Source organism: Delphinus delphis, chromosome 8 (genome assembly GCF_949987515.2).
Source record: "Delphinus delphis chromosome 8, mDelDel1.2, whole genome shotgun sequence".
NCBI lineage: Eukaryota > Metazoa > Chordata > Mammalia > Artiodactyla > Delphinidae > Delphinus > Delphinus delphis.
The window spans coordinates 85,842,476-85,858,390 of NC_082690.1; the positions used below are offsets into that span (position 1 = coordinate 85,842,476).

The 15,915-nt window shown below is 45.6% G+C and overlaps 1 protein-coding gene across 1 annotated transcript in view; it reads left to right on the forward strand.

The window, feature by feature from the left end:
• KIAA1549L (KIAA1549 like) overlaps window positions 1–15,915 on the forward strand; it is a 137,185-nt gene that overhangs the window by 99,758 nt on the left and 21,512 nt on the right. Inside the window, exon 16 of the mRNA XM_060017373.1 lies at window positions 5,331–5,681. Coding sequence (XP_059873356.1) covers window positions 5,331–5,681 — 351 coding nt within the window. The remainder of the gene's footprint in view (window positions 1–5,330; window positions 5,682–15,915) is intronic.

A 15,915-nucleotide genomic window follows, 5' to 3' on the forward strand; every position in this document is an offset into this window, starting at 1 on the left:
ATGAGGTTGGAGAGGCTAGTATGATAAACTCCAAGTTAAGGAGGTTTAAAAATATATTCTCTGTGCCAGATACGCCACTGACATTTGTACCCAAGCCAGCCATCAGTCAACACTGGGAGATGTGTCTTTGTGCCTGTCTCCCTCTTTTTGTCAAATAAAAGCAAAAGGTATTTTCAAAATTGTACAAGTTAGGAAGAAGGACTTGGAGCAGGTTAGGCCAGTTGACACATACGCCTTATCTGGAAAACGGGTACAGCCATATGGCCATCAGGGATTGGTGAGGGTGGAAAACCCAGCACAGGGCTAGCATATCACAGGTCCTCAAGTAACTTTGAGCACCTGCTCTGTTCAGTTCTTTTGCTTAACAGGCAATTACTGGTTTCAGCTTTGGGCTAAGCTCTGAATTGGAGGCTGTGGATATAACAAAAAGACACTGACCCAGCCTTAAAGGAACCCTCAGCCTGTGGGGAGGAGGAGATATTATGAGAGTGTCTGCCAGACCCTCTTCTAAGTGCTTGATATTTGCATATTGATGCTTTACATCTTTATAGTAATCGATAAGGTAGATTTTCTCAATTATTATTACTTTTATTTATTTTATTTGGGGGGGGGTACGTGGGCCTCTCACTGTTGTGGCCCCTCCCGTTGCGGAGCACAGGCTCCTCACGCGCAGGCTCAGCGGCCATGGCTCACGGGCCCAGCCGCTCCGCGGCGTGTGGGATCTTCCCGGACCGGGGCACGAACCCGTGTCCCCTGCATCGGCAGGCGGACTCTCAACCACTGCGCCACCAGGGAAGCCCTCAATTATTATTTTATAGTCTGTCCTCCTGGTCACAGATATCTGTTCATCCCTCTGCCAGAGCCAATATCTGTGGTACGGTAATGGACCTGTTTATGTATGTGGTGAGTAAGAGCTTGGGTGCTGGGAATCAGGCTCTCTGGGTTCAAAATGCAGCTCCATCAATTATGGGCAGCATTGATCTTTCAATGCCTCAGTGTCTTCATTTGTAAAATAAGGATAGGCATAGTCGTTGCCTCATAGATTACTGTAAGGAAAAAGCGGATCTATATAAAGCACTTACAACAGTGTCTAGCACATGAGCTATTAGTAAACGTTAGCCGCTGTTGTTATTGTTGTTGTTATTTGTCTCCCTCTATAGACTGGGAGCTCTTTGAGGGCTGGGACACTATCTTATTTATTGTTGTATCTGCAAATCCCAGCCCAGGGCCAAGCACAGGGTTGAAATCAATGATTATTTGTTAAGTAAAAGAACAAACATCACTACTCATATATTGATATTTTGAGATAGGGGAGGAGGTGATACAGAGGGTGGGGAGGGATTCCCCTTATGAGTGGACATCAGATTCCCCCCAGGCACGATGATTGTAGGAGGAATCTGGGCTCCCTTAGAGCAGATAGCATCCAAGAAATCAACCTAAATCACAGTGAATGTGAGAACCAGAAGGGACTTCCCCAGACCATGGTTAACACTCCCATTTTTCGGGTGAGGAGCCTGAGGCGTAGGGAATTTGCCTGGCTCGCCTGTGGCTCTGCAGTGTTGGGGGAAATCTGTTAGGGAATGAGGGCTCTTTATCTTAACCTCAAGTTCTTTCTACTCCATGGGCAATTGACAGAATTTTTTATTTTGGTTCAGTTTCACAAAGCTTTCTTGAATGCCAAGTGTCTTGTGCTAAGTTCATGAGAGACAAGTGAAATGGGCGCAGAGCTTCCAGACTTGCTCAAGATTAACTAAGCAAATCAGGTGTGAAGAGGGGAAATCCCAGGGTATAATGAGAGCTCATCTTGTTTCCATCTGTAGATATCAGGAGGCTAAAAAAGCAAGTGAGAACAGTGGGAAAAGTTCTTTAGCACCAACCCGTTGAGGTCATACTTGGGTTATGACTCTGGCCCTCCAGTTAAAGGGAGCCCCCTGCCCACGCAAAATGAAAACGCGGGGCGGGGGGAAGCGCAGGTTGATTTGCGTTGGGGTGTTAACGGGGTAGATGCAACGGGATTCTGGAGAATGTCTCCACCTCCCCAGCCAAGATAGTATCTTCCCTGAGCCTTACTCGGAGAACCCCTCCCCGAACTCAGTACAGCCCCACCCCAGGGCTCCTGGGAGAATGGGTGAGTAGGAAGTTGTTGCTAAGAAATATATTTTTGCCCTGCTGAAGTCACAGCTATAAATTCACATAATAATCGATCCACCAGTATGACTGGAAATGCATAGCCCAGCTCAGGTATGGGAAACAATCATAGCCGTCCTCAGCACCATTAATCTTCCACCTGGGAGTGGCTTAGCACTAGGCATCCATTATTTATCCGGGAGACTGGGGATGTGAGGAGGAAGGGCCGTGTGTGGGTAGCAGCCAGCATTGACAGGGAACTGTGAGAGGTAATGGGGTGCGGCAAGATGTGCAAGGAACAGGAGCTGGGAGAGCAAGGCTCTGCCATTGCCACCTCTGGTGGACATTGGGTAAGTCACTTAACCGCTCTGGCCTTGAGTTTCTCATCCGTAAAATGGGGCTTGAATTAAATGGTCTCCTAAAGTCCCTTCCAGCTCGGAAATTCCATTCAGAATGTTCTAAGCGTTGTAAGAAAATTTTTGCAGAAGTTGCATTCACTACCCTAGAAGGTATCACTGGGAGCACGTTTCCTGGAGAGGGATTTCAAGCCTTTCCCTAAAGAATCCCGATGCATGAGGGCCCCGGGGCGTCCCAAGCCCAGGGTCTGGGGGCATACACCCAGGCATGAAATGTCTTTGAGTTCTTGTTTATTATTATGAAGGTAATTTTGCACTCTACTCCATAATCTGTTCTTGCATGCATTAATATAAAAATAGTATTCTGAATTACTGTTGATGTACGTTGATAAATCTAGACTTGCAGGTCCACAGAAAATCTTGTCTTTTGATCTTGAACTATAGCCAAGCCCTAATTCTGTGTGATAAGATTACAGGAAATGTCTAATTTCTTTTTCATGCTTTCTGTATTTTTTATTCTCTAATGTGTGTGTATTAATACCAAAGAAAAGTACATAAATGTTTAAAACATGAAAAATAATGTAGTTCTGACCTTCCACATCTAGATTATTTTTAATTTAAATTTTTTTGTGTGGTACACGGGCCTCTCACTGTTGTGGCCTCTCCCGTTGCGGGGCACAGGCTCTGGACGCGCAGGCTCCGGACGCGCAGGCTCAGCGGCCATGGCTCACGGGCCCAGCCGCTCTGCGGCATGTGGGATCTTCCCGGACCGGGGCACGAACCCGTGTCCCCTGCATCGGCAGGTGGACTCTCAACCACTGCACCACCAGGGAAGCCCCACATCTAGATTTTTAGGAGGGAAGGGGTCCCTTTAATGAATGGGTTCCCTGATGACATTTTCTTGTTGTGCTCATTCCTATATGTCCGAGTGCTTTATCCGTGAGAAATAATGTGTGGTTGAATGAATAAAAGTAATAATAATGACAATTATGATAACAACAAAAGCTACTATTCCTGTGTTTTTACCATGTGCTGCTGTTCTAAACTCTTTACCTCTATCAACTTGTTCAGTCCTTATAAAACCCTTTGAGGCAGTTATTATTATCCTCATTTTACAGATGAGGAAACTGAAACATCAAAAAGTTAAGTAACTGTCCTGGTTGGAACATCTTTTTTGCCCTTTTACCTTTTCGGATCGCCTTTTAGATCTGGTCATTGCAGCAGCATCCGCCCTGCACGGTAGCAGCTTGACTGTGTTACTCTAACAGTTCCCCATCTCTTGGCTTTGCCCTGTGGCTTCTCTGCACTATTCTGTGGGACACCCGTGGGACCCCATTCTGCCCACCTGGCTCCTGCACAGATCTCAGAGTGCAAGGACAGTCTCTGGAGGGTCATTGACTCATTCCTCGGAGGTCCCCAGAGGGATTAAGCCTCTGTGGCCCACAGCAATCATTAACTCAGTACCGCAACTAGCTTTTCTTCCTTCCCCAGTTTACTCATTCTAGGCCCCCAGTCCCCAGGAATTCTTTTCCAAAATGAATTATCTGTATATAAATGTACGTCTCAGGTTCTGCTTTTTGGAACAACCTAAGCTAAGACATTGTTCAAAGTCACACAGCAGTTAAGCTGTGAAACCCAGGTAGGAAAATATTCACTCTATGTAAAATAATTATAAGCACCTAGAACCAGGATATAAATACATAAATCTTTTTAAAGGGGCATGTGTTCACGGAAGAGGACTGTCACACAAAGTCAGATAGGTTTAGGAATGGAATAACTACGCCAAATGTAAATGGACTTCTTTGATTTTTTTTCCCTCTTGCTTATCTGTATTGTCTAACTTTCCTAAAGTGACAGCTCTTTCTTGTGTCATAGATGGAGAGCAGGGCGGCAAACTGATCTATGCCAGTTTATTCACACAGAACCCTCAGGTTCTTTTAGCAGATAGCGGTAGCCATGGACATACTTGAAGTGGACGTGGGTTAATCAGTCTCTGCAACCTCACTATCATTTTATCACAGAAGCAAGTCTCAGACCAAAATGTGCCGCACATGCAGACTTATTAAATAAGCATTCATTAGCAGGCAAACATAAGACAGTCCAGGCAGCCTGCTCTGGAAGCTGATCAAGTCCTAGCTCTCTGCCCATCTGAGTACCGCAACTGCTCCCCGAATGGAAAGTTCACTGGAAGAAGGCAGAAGAACATTCTAGAGCAGTGGGTCTCAAACTTGAGCAGGCATCAGAATCTCCTGGAGGGCTTGTTAAGGCACGGATTGCTGGGCCCTGACCCCAGAGCTCCTGACTCAGGGGGCACTATGCTTTGAGGTGTGGTTTTGTTATTCTCTCTGATAACTGGCACCAGGCCACCAGCCATTCCCTCAATGGCTGGGGCACAGGACCATTTAGGGGGTTAGTCTGTGGTCTAGAACACCAGCCCCTGGGGTGTAGACTACAAGATGCTCTAGATTCTTTTACCTGAAAGGCCTAAGGGTGGAGAATATCTCTGAAAGGTTTTAGAGGATACCACTAATGTCATCAATGAAAAGCCATTTCTCATCCTCATTATGCGAATTAGCAAAGCCTGATGCATTCCTTAAGGTCCAGAAAACTGAAGTTCACAGAGATAGTTGTGTGTGTTCACATAGATAGTGTGGCCTCACTGATATAATGCTAGCTGACTACCCCTGTAGTGTGAATGCCGGGAGAGGGCGCCTAGGGTCTAATATAAATTAGCGCAAATGCCTAATGACACGCGCCTAAACAGAACATTTTAGAGTAAATTACAGACATCGTCAATGGGAAGGAAAGTTCATTAACAAATCGATGGGCATTTGTTTGGTCCCACAGACTGAGCCTGAAATCATAGAGGAAACCAACATTGACAGAGTGAACGAGCCCCGGGGCTACGCCCGGTCGAGGCAGGTGAAAGGCCACTCGGAGACCTCCACGCTGAGCTCGCAGCCCTCCATCGACGAGGTCCGGCAACAGATGCACATGCTGCTGGAGGAGGCCTTCAGCCTGGCATCCGCAGGACACGCAGGCCAGAGCCGGCACCCAGAGGCCTATGGCTCCGCCCAGCACCTGCCCTACTCCGAGGTGGTGACCAGCGCTCCTGGGACCATGACGCGGCCCAGGGCTGGGGTGCAGTGGGTGCCGACCTACCGCCCAGAAATGTACCAGTACAGTCTGCCCCGGCCGGTAAGTCAGACATCCCTCTGCGTGCCTACCCTCATGAGGTCAGCCCCGGCCAGGATGTTCCGACAGGGGTTTCAGAGCGGGGACTTTCCTGATGAGCCACCTTGGGATTTGGAAACGAACTTTGCTGGGCTTTCACACGTCCTCCACCCAGGATCCAAGCCTAAGCCTTTTAGTCCTGTGGACACAGACACACAGGAAGCCCTTATGTCCGACCGTAATATGTTTTAGAATGACTTCCCTTTTTTATCCCTCCTGTGAAGGGCTGACCTCACTCTTCATGCACTGGTTGTTTTCTACAACCCCATGTTTAAAGGCCCTGGTTTAAATGTCAGAACGTGTTGCAGAGCCCCATGTTAGGGGGCCATGTAGCCTGGTGGCTCCCGGCAGAGGCTCTGGAGGCGGGTACCATAACTTTGAATCCCAGCTGACTTTGTAACTTGGGGACTTAAATTTTCTACAGGTAAAGTAAACAGGTAAGAAAAATAACTGATATCCTAGGGTGGTTGTAAACATTAACCAAGTTGATATACATGAGGTACTAGAAAAATACCAGGCACCCAGTAAATGTCATAGAAGTTTCAGCCATGATTATCTCATTAAGTGGTAACTGTACTTCAGTATCCGAGAAAGCATCCAATGACTAAAAGCTTCCATGATTTAAACAACGATTTTAATTAGTTTGCATATAATTAGTTCATCACCATAGCATCTACAGATATCTTTTTAAAAAGACAGACGTAGTTTTATAAGCCACAGACCATAATAGGCAATGCTTTGTATATGTACAGATTCCACCCTTGTAATACTTCATGCCCTATCCCCAAGGGTTACTCATTAATAGAGCTTTATAAATTGTCGTTGTGATATGTAATTACCCAGTAAAAGCTAACATTTATAGAGTGCTTCACTGTTACTAGGTACTGATCTAAGTGTCATGTGTATGTTAACTCATTTATTTAGTCCTTACTACAAGCCTCTGAGACAAGTACTAGTTTACTAGTTTTATCCCTATTTTACAGATGAGGAAACTGAGGTTACACAGCTTGTTCAAGTCACACAGCCAGGAAGGGGCAGAGCCAGGACCCAAAGCCAGGCCATCTGGTGACAGAGCACATGTTCTCAACCTGCCTTGTGCTGTTACATTGTCTCTCCATCGTATTCTTTCATTTTCAGTAGACTATTCCGGATACCTATGGGCTTGTGAAGCCTTTTGATAACTCCAGCCACCCCCCCGCAAAGCACACACTACAGTGGCACTTAATAAACTGCTGTTATGCTATGTAACTACCTAATCTACACACTATTGTGAATTTCCTTATTCTTTGCTCCAGATTCCTCCTGACCAGGTCCCTGAGATGTCTCCCCTTCACACTTCTCCTAATCCCCTCAGTCTCTCTTTGTGTCGGTGCCCTCTCTTTGAGTGTCAGTCTCTGGCCCAGCCTTTCTCTGTTGATAAAACTCTGTCAGGAGAGACCAAAGTTTATTTCAAACTGAGCCTTTGGGGCAGGGACACTTGTGCTTGCGTGCGGTCATCATCACTGCAAGGGTTTGTCCTTAAGTCGGCAGGTGCAGAATTTCTATTTTGTCTGTTCACTCCAGGGTGATCAGATCATGCTGAATAAACTCACAAAAACTACTTTATTATTAAGAATATTAACTTACAAACCTGCAGTGAGATGCTGAATGATCAGGTGGGCCAGAATACTTGTTTCCTGGTCTTTCCTGTTAATGGTCTTTCGTTAAGTAAAAGCCAATTCAGGGGAAGTACGACATTATCAGAAGGAGAACTGGTTGGTATTGGCGTCATCTTCCTCAGTCTGTAATATGCAAACCCAGAGAGCATAGTCAATAAAGGAAATACAGTGAATGTGGGACCTCTTTTTTTGCATCCCATTTTCTGAGATATGGGTAGAATAAAATGCAAAATTCTTAATATAATGTTTAAGTTAAAATAGAAGACTTTGGGGCAATGCCCAGATCTCAGCAATAGGAGTTGGCCTCTGCCATCACGGAACTTTTCTGAATCTGTTCAAGAAGCACTGCCTTCCAGAAGAGTGTCAGCAACTCGGGGGCCACCACTGGCCATGCTCCCATCAGATGAGATTCCAAATATCCTTTTTTTCAGAAAGAGTTAGAAAAATGCTCACTGAGCCTGGCAAATCTGTTACTTTAAAATACTTTCCCATGACAGTCGTATTATAGTTTCCACAATTACAGTTTTCTTAACTAATTGCCCATTAAATTGGTACTCTTCTTTATGGGGAAAGAAGGGATTTTCTCACTGAGATTTAGAAAACACTCTAATCTTACCACATTTATATCTACCTCTTAAAGTGGCTGTCCCCTGGGGAGAGTCACCTGTATCCACTCTATACTGGTCCACACTGACTTCAGTGTCATTGGCTCATTCTTCCTGATTCCAGACATTAACCATGTCCCCGAATTTTCCCTCAGCCCAGAGTGGAACGGCACTCGCCAGCTGAATGACCTTAGCCAGCGATCGTAACTCTGAGTCTCGGATCCCTCAGCCATAGAATGGTGGCGAGAAGAGGGCTGCAGCGAGGAAGGGATGATAATTCGTGTGAAATGCTCAGCACGGTCCTGGCATTTAGTAAGCACCTAACACGTGTTAGCGGATATTAATCAGAGTGCTTCATATGGCGCCTAGCGCATCAAATTACTGGATAAATGGTAGTCATTGTTATAAAAATATTCTCTTCTTTTCCCTGGGTTCCACTCGTTATCTCCCTTTCTCTGACAGTTCTGAGAGTACATCTTCTTTTCCTTCTACTCTGTTACATTCTTTGAAGAGCATGCTCTGTGCTCAGGGAAGCTTCACTTCTGCTTAAAGATGATTCTCAAGAATGACTGGGCCCCTCTAGCTGGAGGCCAGATTCTGGGAATCTGTGAAGAGATCTGGGTTTCAGAGAGAAAAGCTGAAATAACGGGGTTGAGTCTTCCAATGACAGGCAAGAAGATGCCACAACCCACATCCATATGCCTCCATTTAACAAAACCATCTAAAAATGTCATTGTGGGAATATGAAAACTTGGATGGTTCTGTTTGTTATAATTCAGGGTTGGCAGTTGTGCCAGGAAGGGCAGAAACATTAGCATCGTATACTTAAAAAAATGAAGCCACCAAAAAATGGAAGTGGACTGAGAAATAACACAGCAGAGAGATGGGCCGTCAAACTGAACAACATCAAAGGCAGTTCTTTCGTTATTAAGGTTTCCTTTTGCCAACAAAAAATGAGGTCCTTATTTTAATGAAAAGAGAAATGGCTAACAATACACAGTAGCAGTGATGATTCTTAACCCAAGCTCTTGCCAAGCCCTCTGTGCTATGATAATGTGGAAATCAATGGACAGGGTGGCAATTTAGAATGATAACTGTGATTACTTTTCAGCTTCCAAAAAGGAAGCGCTCTGAGCTCTGCTGTAGGATAGTGGGAAGCCGGTGGTTCTAAATGCACTCGGCCAGGCTGATGGCATGTACATCGTGGAGAAGGTTACTGCTGGCAGCTGGGGATTTCTGCACTGCAGTTCAGAGACCCTTGATCATATTCTACCCCTTGAATCTGGGAGGAAATTGGACTTGACACCTAATGACCAATCCAGTTTTGCTAGCAGCTGTAATGAGTCTGTGCCAAGGGGAATGAAAACATCCTACAACCTTCCTGTTGGTGTCGGGGATTCCGAGAAAGGGATCGGGGTGAAAGCATCTTCCCCACTAGAGGCCTTACAGATGCAACTAATAGTAATAATAATAGCACAATACCAGCTGCCCTCTCTTGCGCTCCCGCCATATACAGGACATTAAGCTAAGTGCTACTGTCTCTTCTGATCTGACACCCACCCTATGAAGTCAACATTACTATCCCCGTGTACTCCATGGGAAACTGAGGTCTGGAGAAGTGAAGAACCTTGCCCAAGCTGACACAGCTCGAAAGGGCAGAACGGGGTTAGAACTCAGGGCTCTCTAACTTCAAAGCCCATGCTCTTTCCACCCTCTGGCCAGGTGAGCCAGAGGATGTCCTAGTCTCTGATGAGAACTCAAATCTCCTAAACTTCAGAGTGTGATCTTATAAGGAAGCTTATCCAGTTTGATGGGATTTTGTCCATTCCTATCATTGCCCCTTGTAGGAGAGACATCGCCATGAGGATGGAATTGAGAATAATATTACAGCCCGTTTTCCTCCTCTCCCCTCAAAAACAAAGCAAAACAAAACCAAAAATCCCCTTCTGAAACCTTCATTAATGATGAGATATGCAGGCATATCAGGCAGGAGTTTGCATCCACCCCAACACTTGGCTTCAAGAAACGTTGCATTTCTTATGTTTCTCCAAATCAAATTTGAATCTGTTCTGAACTCCCATCTGGCCAAGTTTGGTGGGGCGGGAAAGGAAGGGGGGAGGGGGAATGGGAATTCAATGTCAGTTATGCACAGAAGTCATTGGCAGTTTGCTGAAGGTGGAACAGCGGGAGAGGGTCTACCCCAAGCAGTGTTGATGGGTGCTTAAGGATGGAGGAAACCCACCAAACCGAGAAGGTATCTGGAGACTGAAAAATGAGGCAGGTAGCTCCATTTAATCAATGGATCAGTGTGTTATAGGGTAACTTACATGCGGGGTGGAGCATGTAAGGATGGAGCAGATGGCGATCCAGAAGCATTCACAGGCTGCGTTCCACACCACAGAGGGGCTACTGGGACAATTTTATAGTTAACCTGGGGTATGTGCTTGGAGACAGGGAGTGCATTCCTACATCAAGACTTATGGTGGGTAATTAGTCTTGTGGGTGCGGGGACTACATCATGAAGGTCTTTATCATTGTTTGGAGAGTAACAGAGCATAGAGGCCACCTGGACCTAATGGTCATTAAATAATATCTATTAACTACAAAGCCCTTGACGGCAGAGAAGTGATTTACCACACAGCGCAGTCTTGGGTAGGGTCAGTGGAAGGACAGGAGGAACTGAACGGGTCCAAGATGGCATGATTTAGGCTAGCAGCCAGACAATGGAGCGTTGCCCAGCTCCCAGGAGTCCACGGAGGTGGGTCGCTCTGTATTACCTGGGACAGCCTGGGCTGGGGCTGTTTGCCTTTGGACTGCCCCAAGGAAGCCCTCCTTGAAAACCAACAGAGTACCCAGCATCTGGCAAAGGCATACCCCTCTAAGCTTAATCGTTCGAGTGAGTAAAAACCAGTTTGTACAGGAAGGCTGTGTGGAAAGGGAGAGAGGGAGGGAGGAGAGGAGTATGTATCTTAGCTCACAACCTCAGGTGTGCAAGACACGTAAGTTTATTTTCCTGTAATCTTCCAGCGCCAAAAGTTCAGTCTCAGTTCAGGGTTTCCGTCCCCACCTCTGATTAAAGCTTAGTGTGTTGCGGGGGCGGGGGAGGGGAGCTAAATGGTGCAAAGCCTGGTCAGGGTGGGGAGGAGGCTTCAGGACTTGGTTCCAGTTTGCTCTCATCTAACTACTCATCTGGCTGACCTCCCAGAGAGCTGCTTGTTTCCATCTAGTCTGCAGGTGTTAGTCCGGGTAGAGCACAGCTGTGTCCTGGTCCTCCTGCTTAAAGCTCTCTCCAGATCCCTCCTTCCCCTCCTCCCATGCTTGAGCCTTCTCTCTCCCTCTCTCTCTGCCTTCCCCGCTCTCCCTCTCTGTCTCTCTCTTTCACGTGCACGGGCGCGCACGCACACACACACCCTTGCCCCTCTCCCCTCTCTAGCATCTTCCTTATATTTATTCTCTCCTCACCTCCCCGCCCCCCTGTGCTCCCAGATTGAGGCACTTCTCCAGACCCATCAGCATCGAAGCTCTCCTCTTCTTCCTAACCTAAGGGTGTTTAGAGGGCAGAGTGGTCTAAAAGTACCTCACTTCTTCCAAATCTCTTGTTTTGGCATCAGCCTTCAGCCTTCAGTGCTCTAAGGGCTTAGGTTTTTGATATTCAAAATCCTAAATGCTTGCAATTCAGTAGCTTGGACTTTCGAAATGCCAGTAAGAGTTGGCTCTTGGGCCATCTTTAGTGGGGGTGGCCTTCCTTCCCTGGGGCAGGAAGGTGCGATGCCCTCACTGCTTGGGGCAGGGGAAGGGCCCTGGATTCAAGGAACCGCGGTGGCAAAGTCTTGGTTACTACAATTACTATATCAAAATATTATCTTGTCTCAAAAGGAAGAGAATATCATTTATTGAGTACCCACTATGTGCCAAATGTCATATTAACATATGAAATGGGTCTTCTAAACAGTCTTTGAAATGGGGGTGTGATTCTGTTACTTTCATCACTAATGAGAAAACAGACACAGAGAAGGTAAGTTACTCGAGGTCAAGCAGCTGGTAAAGATCAAGCCAGGATTCAACTCCAGTTTTTTGTTTTTGTTTTCTTTTAATTGGAGTATAGTTGTTTACAATGTTGTGTTAGTTTCTGCTGTACAACAAAGTGAATCAGATCCAGTTTTGTCTGACTCCAAACCCCTGCCCTCTGCATCACGCCACCCTTAGCTCAGAATTGCGAGATAGCGCCCTTAACTGGCTATGTGATTTTGAACGAGTCAGTTCACCTCTCTGGGCTTCCATATCTCCCTGTGTTAAGGTAAGAGGTGTGGTCTCCTGCTCTTTCCAACTTGAACCTTCTATGATTCCCAGGGCCTGGAAGCCTCAGCCTTGCTCCATCAGTAACTCCTGGTGACCTGACAGATCAAGATAAGCACTGGGTTTGCACCATGGGGTCAGTCTTCCATTACAGTGCCCTCTGTTTTCAACTAAATAAGAACTGTCCGCTGGAAGATTCTACGTTGTGCACCAGGATGTAAAGTTATTTGTAGCTGCATGCAGACTTAGACACTTGTTGTGCCCGGAGCAGTACTCGCAGGGTCAGCACGGTGCGGTGGAAGGGGCACCTTGCAGTGGAACCCAGCATTGTCAGCAGGCCTGGAAAGATTGGCACGTTCGCTCTGACCTGAGGCTGACTTGCTGTCACAGGACAAGGGCCTCCAATGAGGGTGGGGGGCTTTGGCCTGTTGTTCCTCGTGCTCCCACCAGTGCAGAGCCTGAGACCCCTGACCTGTGCCTCCAGCTGCAGCCTGCCCCTTTGACTTGTCACCCCTCTAGTGCTACCCCTTGAGGTTGATCTTCACCAGATTCCCCCTCTGGATGGATGCATATCCCCAAGGAGGGTCCAGCACACAGTGGGTCTCACCCGGGCTCATTCTCCACTGGGTTTGCCAAAAAGAATGGCCCTGACCCACCTCCTCGCCCCCTGCCCAGGGGCATCAGGACTGGAGCTTTGAGCAAACTGTGGTCACCTTCCCTTCTACTTTTACAACCAAACCTCTGAGCCCAAAGAGTGGCTTATTCTTGTCACATCCAGGCTCCTTCCACCTCAGAGACCTGAGACCTATTTATAAAGACTGCCTGCAGTTCTGAGTGTGTGATCTCCTTTCTAGCCAGAGGCCAGGGATCCCAAAAGATGGTGTCCTTGGGCGCCAGACTGGGCCCCTCACGGCCACTGTCACAGAACTGGAAACTTGGAACTAGGTAACAGTTTTGAGCAATAGCTTCTAGTGGGATCCTGGTCACAAAGCAGCCCGCAGGGAGCCAGGTTCCAAACACATGGAAAGGGGAGCCAGAATGCGAATCCAGGAGGACTTAGAACTATGGGGAAACCGCACAGGGGGAGGTAGGAAGACACTCCTGGGGGGATTTTCCTCAGCCATTAGCACAGGGCACAGGTAGCCTTTCTGCTTTTTATGTGGTCTCTGTGGCTACAGGGAGCCCCGAGGATACAGACCAAAGGAGACCTTGATCTCCTGTGTAGTCTTGCTTTGTACCTGGAAAAATCATCCAAAGAAGGAAACTCCCTTGGTACTTTCTGTCAAAAGTTCAGAACTTTTCATCAATTCCTTGGTGAACTGTTACAAGACAGACATAAAATGCATTTTCTTGGCTGGAAAACTGTGTTGACTACAGAATAAGCCTTCCAAGAACCAGGGATAAAAATAAGTTGTCTGTCTCCTCTACTGATATCATGAGAGGCCAGAAGAGAGAAGAGGGACTATACACCCCTTTCTCTATTTTGGGAAAGACATATCCTTACTTGTTGGTTTGTTGATAATAATGGAATGCAAAGCTAGAAGGACCTCCGGGACAATGATTTTCAAACTCTGTAAAACCATAGGGTTCAGGGAGGTCCCCAGGGTGTCATCATGCAGGTAAGCAAAGGGCCAAAGTCACCTAGGCATCCCTACCCCCAACTTCAACCAGAGCAGTTCTGCTTTAATCTGGTTATGTATTCGGGTCATGTCAGAATGGTTTCATGGCTAAAGAAATGTTTGTTTGGAAGCTCATGAACTACTCCAATGACGTATTTCACAAGGAAAACCAAAAACAGAAAAATGAGATGCAGAGAGACTGAATGACATGTCTACAGAATGTGAATGGCTGAATCAAGATGAGAGCCTGGGTCTCCTGACTCCTGGTTCACTCAACATTCATTCAACAAATAGTTATATAGCACTACTAGGTGCAAAGCACTTTGCTTGGTAAGGCGGGAGAGCCAGGATGAGAAAGATGCTCTTGCTGAACCGCAAGGAGCTTAGGATCCAGTGGACCTTAAGATTTGGGTTCCCTGAATACTACCTTAGCATACATACTGGGCTGGCCAAAAAACATCTTATGGAACATCTTATGGAAAAACCCAAACGAACTTTTTGGCCGACCCAATAGCTTACTGATGCTAAAAAGGAAAATGCAGCATGGTGATGTCGCTTTCCATATTGATTCAGCCAGTACCTCTAGATTTGGGCAAATGTTTTTTCATTCTTGTTCTGGAAAATTACTGTTGCTGATACATTTCTAGGTTGACAGTTATTTTCTTTGAGCACTTTGCATACCATGGTCTTCTGGGTGCTGTTGAAAAGTCATCTGTCAGTCTAAGTATCATCCCTTTACAGGTGATATGCCTTTTTTTTCCTCTGGCTGCTTTTAAGACCTTCTCTTTGTCTTTGGTATTCTACCATTTCACTACAGTGTATGTAGGTGTGTATTTTGTTTTATTTATCCTTCTTGTTATATATTGTACTTCCTAAAATGATTATTTGTTTCTTCAGTTCTGGAAAATTCTTAGTCATTGCTTCTTCAAATATTGTTTCTTCTTTCTCCAACTTTTCTCCTTTGGGACTTTGATTAACCGCATGTTAGACCTTCTTATTCCATCCTCTATATCTTTTACTTCTCTTTTATATTTTCTATCTTTTTTTATTCATTTAATGAGTTTCTTTTAATTTTTTTTGAATTTTAGTTTATTTTTTTATACAACAGGTTCTTATTAGTCATCGTGGTACATATATACAGTGGAATATTACTCAGCCATAAAAAGGAGCGAAACTGGGTCATTTGTTGAGACGTATATTTTCTATCTTCTTGTCTCTGTTTCATCCTTAGTAATCACAATTCCATTTTCTAGTTTATATTTCTTTCCATCTGTGATAAATCTATTACTTAATTCGCCTATATTGAGTGTTTTATTTCAGTAATGTTTTCACTTCTAAAAGTTCTGTTTGTTCTTCTTCAAATCTGCTGGATCATTTCTGATAATGTTTCTGTCTGGTCAGTTATTTTCTTAAAACATTTCTTACCTTGTTACTTTCTATTTTGTATCTGGAAATTTCAAACTCTAAAGTCCTTTAAGGTCTAAATTTGTTGTTTTTTCTAACTTTCACTTATGTTTTCTGGTGTGTTTTCTGATATTTGAGTATGAGCTCCTTTTTGCTTCATCTCAATCTGTGCCAATCCCGAGAGCCTAGGTTAGGAATATCTCTTCCAAAGAGGACTTACAATTGCTTCTGCCTGAGCCTGGGAGCATTACCAACCTTCCTCCCTGGGAGGAGCCGATGTTAGCCCCTTCCAGGTTGGCTGTAAGGGTCTCAGTTTCACCTGCCTCACCTTGCCCTATCCCAGGCTTGATCTCTTAATTGATTACCAGTATGGCATTTGTTTTCCAGGCAATCCCACCTTTCATATTTGTTTGCTACTCATTGTTTCTACCTCTGATTTCAGCTCACAGTTTTTATTTTAGTTTGCTGAGATGTGAGAGGGATGGGGTGGGTAGTGGGTGGAGTCCTTAAGATTTTCCTTGTATCCTGCAATTCCTACATGCATTAAAAGCCAGGTTTTATCCAGAATCTACTTGTTATTTACTGGGGAGGCCCTTATGAGTAGGTAGCCTGCCAT